This window comes from Nematostella vectensis, chromosome 8, assembly GCF_932526225.1.
Source record: "Nematostella vectensis chromosome 8, jaNemVect1.1, whole genome shotgun sequence".
Classification (NCBI taxonomy): Eukaryota; Metazoa; Cnidaria; class Anthozoa; order Actiniaria; family Edwardsiidae; genus Nematostella; species Nematostella vectensis.
Genome location: NC_064041.1, coordinates 14,041,302 through 14,059,834, shown reverse-complemented (window position 1 = coordinate 14,059,834; position 18,533 = coordinate 14,041,302). Strand labels below are relative to the sequence as shown.

The following is an 18,533-nucleotide window of genomic DNA, read 5'->3' as shown; positions in this document are numbered from 1 at the left end:
GAGGTAGGGTGCACGCGAGGGACAGCGTTATTGGTACATAGAGAAACCAACAAAACGAGGTGGGGTGCACGCGAGGGACTGCCTTATTGGTACATAGAGAAACCAACAAAACGAGGTGGGGTGCACGCGAGGGACAGCGTTATTGGTACATAGAGAAACCAACAAAACGAGGTGGGGTGCACGCGAGGGACAGCCTTATTGGTACATAGAGAAACCAACAAAACGAGGTAGGGTGCACGCGAGGAACAGCCTTATTGGTACATAGAGAAACCAACAAAACGAGGTGGGGTGCACGCGAGGGACTGCCTTATTGGTACATAGAGAAACCAACAAAACGAGGTGGGGTGCACGCGAGGGACAGCCTTATTGGTACATAGAGAAACCAACAAAACGAGGTGGGGTGCACGCGAGGGACTGCCTTATTGGTACATAGAGAAACCAACAAAACGAGGTGGGGTGCACGCGAGGGACAGCGTTATTGGTACATAGAGAAACCAACAAAACGAGGTGGGGTGCACGCGAGGGACAGCGTTATTGGTACATAGAGAAACCAACAAAACGAGGTGGGGTGCACGCGAGGGACAGCCTTATTGGAACATAGAGAAACCAACAAAACGAGGTGGGGTGCACGCGAGGGACTGCCTTATTGGTACATAGAGAAACCAACAAAACGAGGTGGGGTGCACGCGAGGGACAGCCTTATTGGTACATAGAGAAACCAACAAAACGAGGTGGGGTGCACGCGAGGGACAGCCTTATTGGTACATAGAGAAACCAACAAAACGAGGTGGGGTGCACGCGAGAGACAGCCTTATTGGTACATAGAGAAACCAACAAAACGAGGTGGGGTGCACGCGAGGGACAGCCTTATTGGTACATAGAGAAACCAACAAAACGAGGTGGGGTGCACGCGAGGGACAGTCTTATTGGTACATAGAGAAACCAACAAAACGAGGTGGGGTGCACGCGAGGGACTGCCTTATTGGTACATAGAGAAACCAACAAAACGAGGTGGGGTGCACGCGAGGGACTGCCTTATTGGTACATAGAGAAACCAACAAAACGAGGCGGGGTGCACGCGAGGGACAGCCTTATTGGTACATAGAGAAACCAACAAAACGAGGTGGGGTGCACGCGAGGGACAGCCTTATTGGTACATAGAGAAACCAACAAAACGAGCCTTATTGAAGTGATTTTTAACCAAATAGATTTGTGATCAAAGGCACTTAACATGCGAATGATGCGGGTTGACGAAGGCAAGCTGTACATGCGCACAGTACTAATGGGACATATGGAGTGGTCATGTGTTTAGACTTGTCCCAAGTCGCCCTTTTGATTTTCCCTTATAAGAGCGCGCGATCTAATGGGTATTTCCCTCAATAAGCGAAGCAAACAGCCAATTTCTAAAAAGGCGACCAAAGGATTTTGATAACGACTACGAATAATACTATGGCCAAGTGTAGATCCTGGAGAGTTCAGATGTAATCTGTATATCTAAAGTGCGCAAGTGTTCTGGACAACCGCGCGACCAAATTTTAATCAAATGCGAATTGATAACTGAATATTTTCTTCTAGATGCAGGCAAGTACACAATGGGATCTAACAAGACGTTTCTTGGAATTGGCAAGCGCCAGTATCCATAACTACATCATCATCGATCATGTGACTTGTAGAGTGCAGAATCCTTGTGCTGTGTGTTCGTGAGTGGGTAGTAGTCAGATTATTTTGTGAAAAGATCAGTTTGAAGATTGGCTTGTAAAGAAATCAGTAGGAAGATAAGTGTATAAAGAATGTTTAAAGTGCTCACGATCGCTACCATTACCACACATATAGCTTTTAGAAAGTTAACCAATAAGATTAAAGAAGGGTTGTTTGACAAAAGCTCTTAGCCAATCAGTGAAGCAGAGAAGTGCTTCATTACGCTGGTCACGGTAGCGCTCGTGGCGTGGTCATTATATGTGATGGTAGAACTAGAAAACGATTTCTTTTGTCATGTGTGTTTCCGAAGTCTAGAAATTATTTTTGGTACCTGAAATTTTTTTTACCATTGGCAGTAACGCTTGTATAATCACTAAGCATGCAAAATATCTTAAATTATTTTTAAAAATAATCAACTTACAAATTATTCTTCTCAAAATGTAACAAAACTATAAAAAAACTGTAAGGGGGGGGAGCTATATCAACTAACATAAGATTGTGTACACACGCTTATAACACGCTTATAACGGGTTTATTCAAATGCTTGTTTATTTAAAAAAATGTCTTGATGCATGTTTTGATCTAAAATAAAACCTGAATCCATAAATTATCACATGCTTTATGATCATTATTTTGTCATCCAAGAAAATAAGAAAGTGCAAAGGCTGAATTTTCGTTGGTTGATGTGGGGGGGGGGGGGGAGGGGAAGGGTTGCCATTGCAACATGTTTTTTTAATTCGGTGAAAAAAGTATACAACTTTGTTTAGTTAGATTATTTTACATAATTTAACTTCCAGTAGAAATGATGGCAAACTGAAAGTATAGAACAATATGGTGGCGAGGGTGTCCGTTATAGAGGGTCCAGAGGGTGTCCGAAATAGAGAGGGTCACGAGTGTGTCCATAATAGAGAGGGTCACAAGGGTGACCATAATAGAGAGGGTCACGAGTTTGTCCATAATAGAGAGGGTCACGAGGGTGACCGTAAAAGAGAGGGTCACCAGGGTGTCCGTAATCGAAAGGGTCACGAGGGTGCATAATAAAGAGGGTCACGAGGGTGACCGTAATAGAGAGGGTCACGAGGGTGACCGTAATAGAGAGGGTCACGAGGGTGTCCGTAATAGAGAGGGTCACGAGGATGACCATAATAGAGAGGGTCACGAGGGTGACCGTAATAGAGAGGGTCACGAGGGTGTCCGTAATAGAGAGGGTCACGAGGATGACCCTAATAGAGAGGGTCACGAGGGTGACCGTAATAGAGAGGGTCACGAGGGTGTCCGTAATAGAGAGGGTCACGAGGGTGTCCGTAATAGAGAGGGTCACGAGGGTGTCTGTAATAGAGAGGGTCACGAGGGTGACCGTAATAGAGAGGGTCACGAGGGTGACCATAATAGAGGGTCACGAGTGTGTCCATAATAGAGAGGGTCACGAGGGTGACCATAATAGAGAGGGTCACGAGGGTGACCGTAATAGAGAGGGTCACCAGGGTGTCCATAATAGAGAGGGTCACGAGGGTGACCGTAATAAAGAGGGTCTTGAGGATGACCATAATAGAGAGGGTTACCAGGGTGTCCATAATAGAGAGGGTCACAAGGGTGACCGTAATAGAGAGGGTCACGAGGGTGACCACAATAGAGAGGGTCACGAGGGTGACCGTAATAGAGAGGGTCACGAGGGTGACCGTAATAGAGAGGGTCACGAGGGTGACCATAATAGAGAGGGTCACAAGGGTGTCCGTAAAAGAGAGGGTCACGAGGGTGACCGTAATAGAGAGGGTCACCAGGGTGTCCGTAATCGAAAGGGTCACGAGGGTGCATAATAAAGAGGGTCACGAGGGTGACCGTAATAGAGAGGGTCACGAGGGTGACCGTAATAGAGAGGGTCACGAGGGTGACCATAATAGAGAGGGTCACGAGGGTGTCCGTAAAAGAGAGGGTCACGAGGGTGCATAATAGAGAGGGTCACGAGGGTGACCGTAATAGAGAGGGTCACGAGGGTGACCGTAATAGAGAGGGTCACGAGGGTGCATAATAGAGAGGGTCACAAGGGTGACCGTAATAGAGAGGGTCACCAGGGTGTCCGTAATCGAAAGGGTCACCAGGGTGTCCGTAATAGAGAGGGTCACGAGGGTGACCGTAATAGAGAGGGTCACCAGGATGTCCGTAATCGAAAGGGTCACCAGGGTGTCAGTAATCGAAATGGTCCTAAGGATGTATGTTATAGTCACAGTTGACTGTACTATGTGCTTACATTGTATGTAAAGCAAGTGCACGTTTTCATTATCCCGAAGATATAACATTCATCTCTTTTTCCTGTTCTTGCCATTGAGCTTTAGGTCGGTTTCTAAATGTCCCTGTGGAGAATCACAATAGCATTACTTGAAAATTTTACACACCTTGGAGTTGGTTCTAAGAGGTTTGGGTATGCTGGTGTCATATTTGATATTGTCAGTGTTGTTAAATTGTGATTCCGCTGATGTAGCTGATAATGTATTGTAGTCTGGTGTAGCTGATTATGTAGTCTAGTCTGGTGTAGCTGATTATGTAGTGTAGTCTGATGTAGCTGATTATGTAGTCTAGTCTGATGTAGCTGATTATGTAGTGTAGTCAGATGTAGCTAATTATGTAGTGTAGTCAGATGTAGCTGATTATGTAGTGTAGTCTGGTGTAGCTGATTATGTAGTGTAGTCTGATGTAGCTGATTATGTAGTGTAGTCTGATGTAGCTGATTATGCAGTGTAGTCTGATGTAGCTGATAATGCAGTGTAGTCTGATGTAGCTGATTATGTAGTGTAGTCTGGTGTAGCTGATAACATAGTGTAGTCTGATGTAGCTGATAATGTAGTGTAGTCTGATGTAGCTGATTATGTAGTGTAGTCTGATGTAGCTGATAATGTAGTGTAGTCTGATGTAGCTGATAATGTAGTGTAGTCTGATGTAGCTGATAATGTAGTGTAGTCTGATGTAGCTGATAATGTAGTGTAGTCTGGTGTAGCTGATTATGGATTGTAGTCTGATGTAGCTGATTATGTAGTGTTGTCTGATGTAGCTGATTATGTATTGTAGTCTGATGTAGCTGATAATGTAGTGTAGTCTGATGTAGCTAATAATGTAGTGTAGTCTGATGTAGCTGATTATGTAGTGTTGTCTGATCTAGCTGATTATGTAGTGTTGTCTGATGTAGCTGATTATGTATTGTAGTCTGATGTAGCTGATAATGTAGTGTATTCTAATGTAGTTGATTATGTATTGTAGTCTGATGTAGCTGATTTTAGTGTAGTCTGATGTAGCTGATAATGTAGTGTAGTCTAATGTAGCTGAAAATGTAGTGTAGTCTAATGTAGCTGATTATGTAGTGTAGTCTGATGTAGCTGATTATGTAGTGTAGTCTAATGTAGCTGATTATGTAGTGTAGTCTGATGTAGCTAATTATGTAGTGTAGTCTAATGTAGCTGATTATGTAGTGTAGTCTGATGTAGCTGATAATGTAGTGTAGTCTAATGTAGCTGATTATGTAGTGAAGTCTGATGTAGCTGATAATGTAGTGTAGTCAAATGTAGCTGATTATGTAGTGTAGTCTGATGTAGCTGATTATGTAGTGTAGTCTGATGTAGCTGATAATGTAGTGTAGTCTAATGTAGCTGATTATGTAGTGTAGTCTGATGTAGCTGATAATGTAGTGTAGTATAATGTAGCTGATTATGTAGTGTAGTCTAATGTAGCTGATTATGTAGTGTAGTCTAATGTAGCTGATTATGTAGTGTAGTCTAATGTAGCTGATTATGTAGTGTAGTCTAATGTAGCTGATTATGTATTGTAGTCTAATGTAGCTGATTATGTAGTGTAGTCTGATGTAGCTGATAATGTAGTGTAGTCTAATGAAGCTGATTATGTAGTGTAGTCTAATGTAGCTGATTATGTATTGTAGTCTAATGTAGCTGATTATGTATTGTTATGTATTGTAGTCTAATGTAGCTGATTCTGTATTGTAGTCTAATGTAGCTGATTATGTAGTGTAGTCTGATGTAGCTGATAATGTAGTGTAGTCTGATGTAGCTGATTATGTAGTGTAGTCTGGTGTAGCTGATTATGTAGTGTAGTCTGGTGTAGCTGATTATGTAGTGTAGTCTAATGTAGCTGATTATGTAGTGTAGTCTGATGTAGCTGATTGTGTAGTGTAGTCTGATGTAGCTGATTATGTAGTGTAGTCTGATGTAGCTGATTATGTAATGTAGTCTGATGTAGCTGATTATGTAGTGTAGTCTGATGTAGCTGATTATGTAGTGTAGTCTAATGTAGCTGATTATGTTGTTGTCTGATGTAGCTGATTATGTAGTGTAGTCTGATGTAGCTGATTATGTAGTGTAGTCTGATGTAGCTGATTATGTAGTGTAGTCTGATGTAGCTGATTATGTAGTGTAGTCTAATGTAGCTGATTATGTAGTGTAGTCTGATGTAGCTGATTATGTAGTGTAGTCTGATGTAGCTGATTATGTAGTGTAGTCCGATGTAGCTGATTATGTAGTGTAGTCCGATGTAGCTGATTATGTAGTGTAGTCTGATGTAGCTGATTATGTAGTGTAGTCTAATGTAGCTGATTATGTAGTGTAGTCTGATGTAGCTGATTATGTAGTGTAGTCTGATGTAGCTGATTATGTAGTGTAGTCTGGTGTAGCTGATTATGTAGTGTAGTCTAATGTAGCTGATAATGTAGTGTAGTCTGATGTAGCTGATAATGTAGTGTAGTCTAATGTAGCTGATTATGTAGTGTAGTCTAATGTAGCTGATTATGTAGTGTAGTCTGGTGTAGCTGATTATGTAGTGTAGTCTAATGTAGCTGATAATGTAGTGTAGTCTGATGTAGCTGATAATGTAGTGTAGTCTGATGTAGCTGATAATGTAGTGTAGTCTGGTGTAGCTGATAATGTAGTGTAGTCTGATGTAGCTGATTATGTAGTGTAGTCTGATGTAGCTGATTATGTAGTGTAGTCTGGTGTAGCTGATAATGTAGTGTAGTCTAATGTAGCTGATTATGTAGTGTAGTCTGATGTAGCTGATAATGTAGTGTAGTCTGATGTAGCTGATAATGTATTGTAGTCTGGTGTAGCTGATAATGTAGTGTAGTCTGATGTAGCTGATAATGTAGTGTAGTGTGATGTAGCTGATTATGTAGTGTAGTCTGGTGTAGCTGATAATGTAGTGTAGTCTGGTGTAGCTGATTATGTAGTGTAGTCTAATGTAGCTGATAATGTAATGTAGTCTGGTGTAGCTGATAATGTAGTGTAGTCTGATGTAGCTGATAATGTAGTGTAGTCTGGTGTAGATGATAATGTAGTGTAGTCTAATGTAGCTGATTATGTAGTGTAGTCTGATGTAGCTGATTATGTAGTGTAGTCTGGTGTAGCTGATAATGTAGTGTAGTCTGGTGTAGCTGATTATGTAGTGTAGTCTGGTGTAGCTGATTATGTAGTGTAGTCTGATGTAGCTGATAATGTAGTGTAGTATGATCTTTACCTTGACAGAGGCACCCACAGCCACTACATCTAGAAGAAATGTGTCATGCCCATATATGGATGGAAGCTCGTAATATGTTACACTATGGTTTCCTGTCCAAAAAAAGTAAAGCATTAGAAGGTATAGAATCTTCTTCACCTTCCCCCCTCCCCTAGGGTTATAATGTGATGGCCTCTATCAGTATTTGCCATAATGCTACAGTCTACAGTCTATCCCATCCCTTCCCCATCCCCTAGGTTCACTTTAGAAAGCATCTTCTCAAAACACTTTCCAATACCCTGCATTACCCTACATTACACTAGTTTTTACCTTCACGTCCCCCTCCTTTACTGAGCTAATTATGCACAAATACTTATCAGAAGGTGTTCCCATATCCAGCTAGCCCTAGCCCTAGATTTACCCCATTTACCAGTCTGCTCCCATCCTGTATTGCAATACTCTGCCTTAAGGTTTTCTCTACATTAAACAACCCCACCCCAACCCTACCCTACCCCACCCCACCCCACCCCACCCTACCCTACCCTACCCCACCTCACCCCACCCCATCCTACCCTACCCTATGCTTCCCCACCCTACTCTACCCCACCCTACCCTACCCCACCCCACCCTACCCCACCTCACCCCACCCCATCCTACCCTACCCTACCCTACACTACCCTACCCTACCGTACCTCACCCTACCCTACTCCACCCCGCCCTACCCCACCCCATCCTATCCTACCGTACCCTACCCTATGCTTCCCCACCCTACTCTACCCCACCCTACCCTACCCCACCCTACCCTACCCCACCCTACCCTACCCTACCCCACCCCACCTCACCTCACCCTATCCTACCCTGCCCTGCCCTACCCTACCGTACCCTACCCTATGCTTCCCCACCCTACTCTACCCCACCCTACCCTACGCTACACCACACTACCCCACCCTACACTACCGTACCCTACCCTACCCCACCCCACCCGCCCAGTTTTACATACCAGCCTCTCTCAGTAGATGCTCTATCTCTCGCTGCTGCGTCACAGGGAAGAGGACATCCGACTGAACTCCAAGGACCTAGATATGCAAGACAGCATGAAAACGTTACGAGGAGGCAAAAAACGGCTTACTTCCTTTCAACAAACAGAAGACCAGATACTTACCAGAGTAGGGCAGACGATTCGCGCCACTCCGTCTTGCAAAGAATCAAAACCCTCGCCAAGATCGAATAGGTCCATTGCCTGATGCAAATAGAAACACCAATAATATAGTCAGTAGTGAATTTAGGTGGAGGGTTTAGGGGGTTTAACCCCCCCACACCCTTTCAGATTCCAGGAAGCCACATGTAGCAAAAAATAATTACCCCCTCCGCCCCCCCTTTGACACTCATCCAACCCCAGCCCCTCCCCCCATTAGCGAAAAGTTAGATAAGCCCCTGAGAGTGCGAGTTCTACTTACTTTAGAAATCATGATCAAACGCAATTTAGAATGTTCTCACCTTGGAGATATAGAGGAATGAGTTGGGATCATATTTTACGCAAAAACTGTCTCCCTGAAACATTGAATATATTTAATTAGCGACTGAGTGCTTACATCTTGCCTCATAGGACTTGTGGAGTGACATAGAAGTGTTGTTTAAGTTGTACATTTTAATCACCACTGCCTCCCGTTTTTTTATCGGATTCGATTGGAATGTAATAAATAAGGAGAGGGCCATAACTAAAAAATAACTGCTTATGTCCGGTTATCAAATAACCTTCGTGAAACAAAGTTCGTGTTGTATTAGTTGACCTTTGTTGTCTTTTAAACACATTTTCACGTGCATGACGATCGCACCGCTGCTATAGGATAGTCCCTCCCAAGAGACCAAAGGCGCTCGGATAGGCCCCAATATTTTTCACCCTACGTCAGAGCGAGCTGTGTGTGGCGTAACCGTATAAGACTTAGGTCTTAAGGGCTAGGAACCTGGCTATTGCCTCCCTATTAATGCGCTTGTGCCTCGGTACCTGTGTGTTACACAGTTCGCTAGATAGCGGTGTTGGGGCCGAAATCTCCAGCCTAGCCGTAAAGCTTTAGCTGCCATACGGTGATTCAGCGGACGTCTGGATGTATGGTCTATTTTTTCTCTCTCTCTCTCTCTCTCTTGGTCCCATGCTGTCCTAGTTCGATCCTCGCTCAAGTGATAATTGTTTTTCAACTTTTTTCACTACTTTTTTTTTCCTTTACAATCTCTTTAGTTACATTTTTTCTTTATTTAACCATCATTTCATCACACATTAGATTTATCTGAATTTTGATTGATACTGACTTCTTCGGACCTCAAAAGAACCTTTTTGAGTTTCCTGTGGATAGCAGTAACATGAGTGGGCTTCACTAATCGTATGGCAATTATTATTTTAAAAAAGCTAAATCAATGTTTGATCTGTCCATGTTCATAATATATATTTTACTCTCCTTCAAATAATTTCGCCGTCTATGTGTATTATGTATATTTTCTACCCTATTCCCACCCTGTCGACTTTGTCGCATCAAGTACCTACCTGATAGTCTAAATAGCTTTCGATCTCGAATTCAGGGCAAAAGCTCGGCCTGATTGGCTTGGTATGGTCGATACGCTTACGACCAAACCTCTCTTCCCACTCGGGACCACTTCGGTACGTTATCGTAGCAACCTCGCTGTTAAGTCAAGATAAAATTAATAAGGATACGCCTATGTTGCATACCATCAGATATAGTGCTCTTAGCCTCGACTATGCTAGACACATTCAATTATTTTGACGATTCTTCCCAAGATCCCTACCATTCTTTTTAATCCCGGGTGAGCTCAAGCGGTGTCGCTCTTGCTTTTACCGCGCGTGTTTCATCTCGAGGCGAGCCCTTACCGCGCATATCTTACGCCTAGTCGCATGAGCCCTTACCGCGCATATCTTACGCCTAGTCGCATGAGCCCTTACCGCGCATATCTTACGCCTAGTCGCATGAGCCCTTACCGCGCATATCTTACGCCTAGTCGCATGAGCCCTTACCGCGCATATCTTACGCCGAGTCGCATGAGCCCTTACCGCGCATATCTTACGCCGAGTCGCATGAGCCCTTACCGCGCATATCTTACGCCGAGTCGCATGAGCCCTTACCGCGCATATCTTACGCCGAGTCGCATGAGCCCTTACCGCGCATATCTTACGCCGAGTCGCATGAGCCCTTACCGCGCATATCTTACGCCGAGTCGCATGAGCCCTTACCGCGCATATCTTACGCCGAGTCGCATGAGCCCTTACCGCGCATATCTTACGCCGAGTCGCATGAGCCCTTACCGCGCATATCTTACGCCGAGTCGCATGAGCCCTTACCGCGCATGTTTTACACCCTTTGAGGGCTTTCCTTAACTTTCAGAGTAGGCGGTGGAGATTGATAAGTAGGGGGTTGAAGCTATTTTATCATTTTAGTTCAAATAAAACTTAAGTCGAATCTTTTTTTTAAAAAAAAGTAGCCGGCGCTCGGAGGGAAATAGCCGGCGCATCCGCCGGCCGCCGGGGCCTAATAAAACCCCTGCCTTATCGCGCATGTCTCATCCCGAATCGAGCCCTTATCGCGTGTATTTCACGCCGAGTCGAATGAGCCCTTACCGCGCATGTTTTACACCGAATCGAATGAGCCCTTACCGCGCATGTTTCATCACTTGTCGAATGAGCCCTTACCGCGCATGTTTCATCCCGAGTCGAATGAGCCCTTACCGCGCATGTTTCATCACTTGTCGAATGAGCCCTTACCGCGCATGTTTCATCACGAGTCGCATGAGCCCTTACCGCGCATGTTTTACACCCTTTAAGGGCTTTCATTAACTTTCAGAGTAGGCGGTGGTGATTGATAAGTAGGGGGTTGAAGCTATTTTATCAATTTAGTTCAAATAAAACTTAAGTCGAATCTTTTTTTAAAAAAAAGTAGCCGGCGCTCGGAGGGAAATAGCCGGCGCCTAATAAAACCCCTGCCTTACCGCGCATGTCTCATCCCGAATCGAGCCCTTATCGCGTGTATTTCACGCCGAGTCGAATGAGCCCTTACCGCGCATGTTTTACACCGAGTCGAATGAGCCCTTACCGCGCATGTTTCATCACTTGTCGAATGAGCCCTTACCGCGCATGTTTCATCCCGAGTCGAATGAGCCCTTACCGCGCATGTTTCATCACGAGTCGAATGAGCCCTTACCGCGCATGTTTTACACCCTTTAAGGGCTTTCATTAACTTTCAGAGTAGGCGGTGGAGATTGATAAGTAGGGGGTTGAAGCTATTTTATCATTTTAGTTCAAATAAAACTTAAGTCGAATCTTTTTTTAAAAAAAGTAGCCGGCGCTCGGAGGGAAATAGCCGGCGCATCCGCCGGCCGCCGGGGCCTAATAAAACCCCTGCCTTATCGCGCATGTCTCATCCCGAATCGAGCCCTTATCGCGTGTATTTCACGCCGAGTCGAATGAGCCCTTACCGCGCATGTTTTACACCGAGTCGAATGAGCCCTTACCGCGCATGTTTCATCACTTGTCGAATGAGCCCTTACCGCGCATGTTTCATCCCGAGTCGAATGAGCCCTTACCGTGCATGTTTCATCACGAGTCGAATGAGCCCTTACCGCGCATGTTTCATCCCGAGTCAAATGAGCCCTTACCGCGCATGTTTTACACCAAATCGAGTCCCTATCGCGCGTATTTCACCCCGAGTCGAATGAGCCCTTACCGCGCATGTTTCATCCCGAATCGAGCCCTTATCGCGTGTATTTCACGCCGAGTCGAATGAGCCCTTACCGCGCATGTTTTACACCGAGTCGAATGAGCCCTTACCGCGCATGTTTCATCACTTGTCGAATGAGCCCTTACCGCGCATGTTTCATCCCGAGTCGAATGAGCCCTTACCGTGCATGTTTCATCACGAGTCGAATGAGCCCTTACCGCGCATGTTTCATCCCGAGTCAAATGAGCCCTTACCGCGCATGTTTTACACCAAATCGAGTCCCTATCGCGCGTATTTCACCCCGAGTCGAATGAGCCCTTACCGCGCATGTTTCATCCCGAGTCGAGGGAAGCGGCCGTGGTAGTAAAACCCTTTGTTCCAGTTCGGATCGCTCATCAGAACGCGCCTCTGCACGTATCGTAGCGCGAGGGATGCCGGGTGGGACTGGGCGCAAGCCGAGATTGTCACCATTCTAAAACAGATGAACAACCGCGATTATAATTATGTGAATAATCATCGACGACAAGCATAGTACCACTTAGTTCCTGTGGCCCAAAAACTCATCTTTCTAATCTCACGTAGCTTTCTTGCGCGGGTCGAGACAGAGCATGAAAGGTCGGTTTCAAACCAGTACAATGCACGCTCTCCAAGGGGGCGGGTAGCTCGCGTTGGTAAGTCGGAGGACGAACTTTACCGTTTACCTCCTAGAATGTTCTGAGCGGCGCGTTTTGTGAGTAATAGACGCTTACCGTTTACCATCTAGAATGTTCTGAGTGGCGCGTTTTGTGAGTAATAGACGCTTACCGTTTACCATCTAGAATGTTCTGAGTGGCGCGTTTTGTGAGTAATAGACGCTTACCGTTTACCTTCTAGAATGTTCTGAGTGGCGCGTTTTGTGGAGAGCTTACCGGTTTACCCTGTCTGGGTACATGCTTACCGGTTTACCCTGTCTGGGTACATGCTTGCCGGTTTACCCTGTCTGGATACATGCTTACCGGTTTACCCTGTCTGGATACATGCTTACCGGTTTACCCTGTCTGGGTACATGCTTACCGGTTTACCCTGTCTGGATACATGCTTACCGGTTTACCCTGTCTGGATACATGCTTACCGGTTTACCCTGTCTGGGTACATGCTTACCGGTTTACCCTGTCTGGATACATGCTTACCGGTTTACCCTGTCTGGATACATGCTTACCGGTTTACCCTGTCTGGATACATGCTTACCGGTTTACCCTGTCTGGATACATGCTTACCGGTTTACCCTGTCTGGATACGTGCTTACCGGTTTACCCTGTCTGGATACATGCTTACCGGTTTACCCTGTCTGGGTACGTGCTTACTGGTTTACCCTGTCTGGATACATGCTTACCGGTTTACCCTGTCTGGATACGTGCTTACCGGTTTACCCTGTCTGGATACATGCTTGCCGCAGTAAGTGAAAGCATTCCTCCAAGGGATGACCCGACCACGCCGTGGACCTTGAGGTGAAATCAAGGAAAATGATTAAAAATAAGGACTGACAAGCATTGGAATAACACGCAGGCGCGTACCCAGGATTGGTTTAGAGGGGGTGGGGGGGTGGGTGCGCAGCCATGAGTATCATATGAAAAAAGCATTCCTTATTTAAAGCCGCATTGTCACTAGTTTATTTCCGGTCGATTACGTAACAATATCCGATTATTTTTAACGGAAAACGCGAAAAATATTTCAAAATATTGAAAGCAGTGTGTCTATTGGAAGTTTCCTTGAGGATGTGATTGATAATTTAGAGCGGATGGCCTGTTAAATATATCGGATTCTAATAGATTCTTTTGTCTTTTAACGGTTGAGGTTTCCGTCGGACCTCCGGAAGTAAACTGGTGACAATGCGGCTTTTAGATTCCTTATTAAGAAATGACCACTTTTTGGCCGCAAAGGGGGAAGGGGGGTGCGCCCGTGTGTACATCGAATGGTGGTATAATTAAAGCAAAAGAAAGGCCTTGAGGCATATGGTAACACCAGTGCTGCTTAATACGTAATAAAATGGAATATTGGCAGACTTACTTTGTTGACCCCTAAAGAGTCAAGGAGTAGGAATTGTGCGCGGACCATGTCATTCACTGTGACAATAGGAAACGTTGTGGCATATGGCTGAATGCAAAATATGCATAGCTGTTAGTATGATATAATCAGGTGGGACCTAGCCCTTTGCCAAGAGGAGGGTTTGACCTATATTAAACCATCGATAAAATGCCCACCAGTCAGAGTGGTACCCCAAGAAAGAAATACTGTATTATCCTATCCCACCCCAGAACTCCAACACTCTAATTTCAGAGCCCTTACAAAACCGTAGCAAGCCTCGAATTATTGGGGGGCACGATACAGAAACATTAAGAAAACAATGTGGGGGGGGGGGGCACGTGCACCCAGTGCCCCACCCCCTGCTACGGCCCTGCCTTAGCAGGCCACATAAGATTTTTGGGGCTAAACACACAAACATTAAGAAAATATTTGGGATCACAGTCACGCCCCTACTGGTCATTTACTTAATATTTTTTTAAATTATTTGTAAATGGTAAAGTACTGTACGGTATTTTTCGCACGACACTTTTGCTTGGCAGCCCAAGGGTTGAGTTTACACCCCCTAGCCCCCTCCCCACCAGATCCGCAAATGATAACTTCAGTACAACGAGCATTGTTCATGACCTCTCTATAGGGCTATGTACAGAACTGTTTTTTTTTTTTTTTTTTTTGTCAAATTGACTAGGTTTCTTTACCCTAGCAGCTGATGAGAGCCTTGTAGCAGAAATAGGCCTCGGAATGGATGTGCCTTTCATACTAAAAGAAAATTGATTGAATCCCAACACCCTTGTATACTTTAAGGTGTTACCTTGTTCGTGACTGGGTTTATGGAAGATGGGCCACTGCAAGAGAAATATATCATCCTGTTTTAGGGAGGACAAATGTTCAATGCTAAAAACATTTTGTATCTCCCCTGGTTTCCCGTCATATCTAAAGAGATACAACGTTATTAAAAAAAAATTACTTGTAACCAGCAAGGTCCAAAGCACCCCTCCCCCCCCCCCCTCATGCCTCTATGCACACATGTCACACCCCTGAGACACTACCCAGAAAAGGGCACACATCAGCAAGCCCCACCCAATTCCCCGTCCACCCTCCTGCCCCGCCTTCACGCCGCATCGGACCACAGTATCTTCCCTAAAATGAAACATCCAGGATCCACTCTTGTGTAATGCATCTTATTACAAGTAATCAATCAATTCATAATACCTTGAACCATAGCATCCACCAATCACATTACAGCAGATGATGTGAAATTTATCAGTATCTAGCGCACAGCCCGGACCAATGAAGTTCTCCCACCAGCCCGGATTTGGATTTTTCTGGAATTGAAATTCCTGGTTATTTTATACAAATATTACCTGCAAACAAATGCTTACCAGATGTCTGTAAAAGGCTTTCTTTGGGTGCATATCTTTCTACCATCACCTCAAAAGTAGCCCTTTCCGATTGTTAGGCAATAGCTATTATTAACTTTTTTCAGTGTTGGTAGAAAATGCTTTCAGACAACAGGCAGGGCCGTAGCAGGGGATGGGGCACTAAGGGCATGTGCCCCCCTAATATTTTCCAAAATTATAAGGAAATGACCAGTAGGGGCATGGGTGTGCCCCTACCATGGGTGTGCCCTATATATATATATATATATATATATATATATATATATATATATATATATATATATATATATATAATGATGGTTGAAGGCTTTCATAGAAAGTGCTCAATACTCGAAAGTAGAGCGGTGTATAGTGTTGGTTTGAGAAAAATACAAACTACATAGGTTTCCCTACAGGTCTGTTTCGTGGTTGCCCACTCATCAGGGGATGAAAAATCCCCTGATGAGTGGGCAACCACGAAACAGACCTGTAGGGAAACCTATGTAGTTTGTATTTTTCTCAAACCAACACTATATATATATATATATATATATATATATATATATATATATATATATATATATATATATATATATTGGTATGTAGGAAAAAAACATGCGAACTATCATTTCATCTCTACAAGCCTGTTTCGTGGTTGCCCACTCATCAGGAGATTTATTAAGAATATATTACTATCATCACTTATATACTATCTTATAAAATTAACATAAAAATAGGGCATGAAATTTGAATGGCTGTTATGGTGAAATTGAATAGTTCAGCTGTTGCATAACAAGGCTTTGTTCCTGTCGCGGCACGAAGACACTAGCTTGTTACGCTTGTTTAAAGTTGATAGCTCGGGTTGGTGGATAATGATAAGTTTTTCTTTGAGGCAGAGATTACATCTTTTTGCTAGAGCTGTTGTAGGTAGAGTGAGATGACAGGATTTTCCATGAAATAAAGTGTTCTATGTCGTTGTCTTTAAGGCTCCATATGTACTTATACTTATATATATATATATATATATAATGCGTGAGTGCAGGCGTTCATATAATAGTGCTCAATACATAGGTGTAGAGCGGGATATATCTTGGTTTGTAGGAAAAAAACACGCGAACTACCGTTTCATCTCTACAAGCCTGTTTCGTGGTTGCCCACTCATCGGGCAACCACGTTTATATATATATATATATAAACTTGAGTGAAAATTCCCGTCAGCCAACAACCAGTCTGTCTAAAAGGATCCAAGATACCAGGGCTCAGTAGCGAAAATATAAATATAGTAGTGTGAAGAAAGATATATATATATATATATATACAGACAGACAGGCAAGTGAATGGGTGGGTGGACAGATAGACAGACATACCCACCCTATGACTACGAGCATGTGAAGATGCTGACAATCCAGTGCAAAGAAGTATCACATTAGTTTTATCACTGTTTAGCTCTCCCCATGTCTCATAAGCAATCTCCAGCTGCGGGATAACCCCATCGTTATGCTGGAAGTAGAACGGGTTGTCATACACAAATGTCTTGTATCCTGAATTCACTTTGGAATAGACTGGGTCAATGCCATGACTGTTTGATTTTGACCTGTTATCAACAGATAAGTACATGGTTGTAAGTCACATGTAATGATGATGATGAAAATAATAATAATGCTACTGCTGATAGATGATGTTGATGAGGATGGTGATGATGAGGATGGTGATGATGATGATGATGATGATGATTATTATTATGATGGTAATGATGATGACGGTGGTGGTGTTGGTGATGTTGATAGTGGTAATAATTATGATTATTATGAAGATGGTGGCAATGATGATGATAATGATGATGATGATTATGATGGTATTGATGATAATTATGATGATGATAATGATAATGATAATGACAGTGGTGATGGTTTTAGAAGTGGTGGTTGAAGTATTGGTGATAATGATGGTGATGAAGGAGGGTGGAACAATCCTCTATTTCAGAAAGCTAGGGAGCAGTATGTTAAAAATTGCACATTTTGACACCCTGGTCAGTTGCACGGCTAGGGTTAGTGTCACGCATACTTTTGCGCATAGCTTCTGAGACAGAATCTATGACAATGCACCCCTTCCCCTACCACCCACCCCCACCCCCTCAGAAAACCCTGTCTTCATGCACCGAGCTTCAAATACAAATCCTTTCTCAATTGAGTTCTGCTTATACAAGCTAGCCGTTACTAACTTCTCCTGGTCGCTATCTTCAAAATGCCCTTGGGGTATATTGCTAGACATTAGAAAACGAGCCTTGTTGTTAATATTTTAGTCATAGTTACTAACTTTGTTTTAGTTGATCACGCACGATAATTAGTTTTTAGTTTTATTTACTTTAGGCAGTGCACGCGCAGGGAGGATCTTACAAGCCGTAACATTACACACAGTAATACAAATTGTAAACATATGACGACGCGACGTGACGAACGGATCAAGACCGGGTCATGGAATCGGCAACTCCGTCGATTACGGTTATAATAGGTTAGAAGGTTAAATGCAGTTATGTTATGGATATGCAAATAAACGTAACGATATAAACCGAACTTTATGAGAATACTTTTGGGACCTTCTGATGGATAAAATTGGTACAACAATCGTTATTTCTTAGCTGTGAATATGTATATAACTGCTGAGTCATTAGCTAGGATTTTGCTTAATGGATGTATTGCTAGTCAAGTGTTATTTTTTTATATCTTTCTTACCTTATAGAAAGATCGGATAAACATGGAAAAGACGGATCCATCCCTTTAAAATCCTGTGCAAGGTCAGGGATCCTCACTTGCTCGCGAACCTTCGAACTTTTATAACGGACTCCGGGTAAAACCTTAAACATATCGACTCCATTCCTTCTATTTAGCCTTGTTAGCTTCCATAGGATGCCTTTGACGGCTGTTGACATTCCGGCGATTGAGGTTTGTAATTTTGCGGTGCGTACTTCCACAGCGATGTTCCGCTTTCGCGAACTGGACCCTTTGCGGGCGTAAACAAAGCAAAGATTACATCACCTAAGGTCTTCCCATGGATAAAAAAAAAATCTTCTTTGTTTGTTTTCTGAAAAATGAACAGAAGTATTCAGTGAAGAGCGGAGTAGTCGGAGTTGGAAGGGCAGAGCAACAACGCCACAGGAGATGTGACGAACAAAAATATAGAATTT

At 43.7% G+C, this 18,533-nt stretch overlaps 2 protein-coding genes across 2 annotated transcripts in view; one reads left to right on the top strand and one right to left on the bottom strand.

Annotated features, from left to right (window-relative positions):
• The window catches only part of LOC5510475, a 14,440-nt gene extending 12,132 nt beyond the window's left edge, over positions 1–2,308 (top strand). The window contains exon 5 of the mRNA XM_048731800.1: positions 1,576–2,308. Within this exon, the coding sequence (XP_048587757.1) occupies positions 1,576–1,643 (68 nt within the window). The 3' untranslated portion in view covers positions 1,644–2,308. The remainder of the gene's footprint in view (positions 1–1,575) is intronic.
• On the bottom strand, positions 2,230–18,533 carry LOC116617163 (acetyltransferase efuC). Its single transcript, XM_048731799.1, has 13 exons — positions 18,082–18,533; positions 16,721–16,943; positions 15,183–15,295; positions 14,782–14,815; positions 13,956–14,042; positions 13,311–13,390; positions 12,232–12,381; positions 9,728–9,863; positions 8,686–8,739; positions 8,351–8,428; positions 8,189–8,264; positions 7,210–7,301; positions 2,230–4,049 (listed from the first exon to the last, which is right to left on the bottom strand). Exons 1-13 carry the CDS (start codon positions 18,276–18,278, stop codon positions 3,996–3,998), a joined length of 1,374 nt encoding a protein of 457 aa, XP_048587756.1. The 5' UTR covers positions 18,279–18,533; the 3' UTR covers positions 2,230–3,995.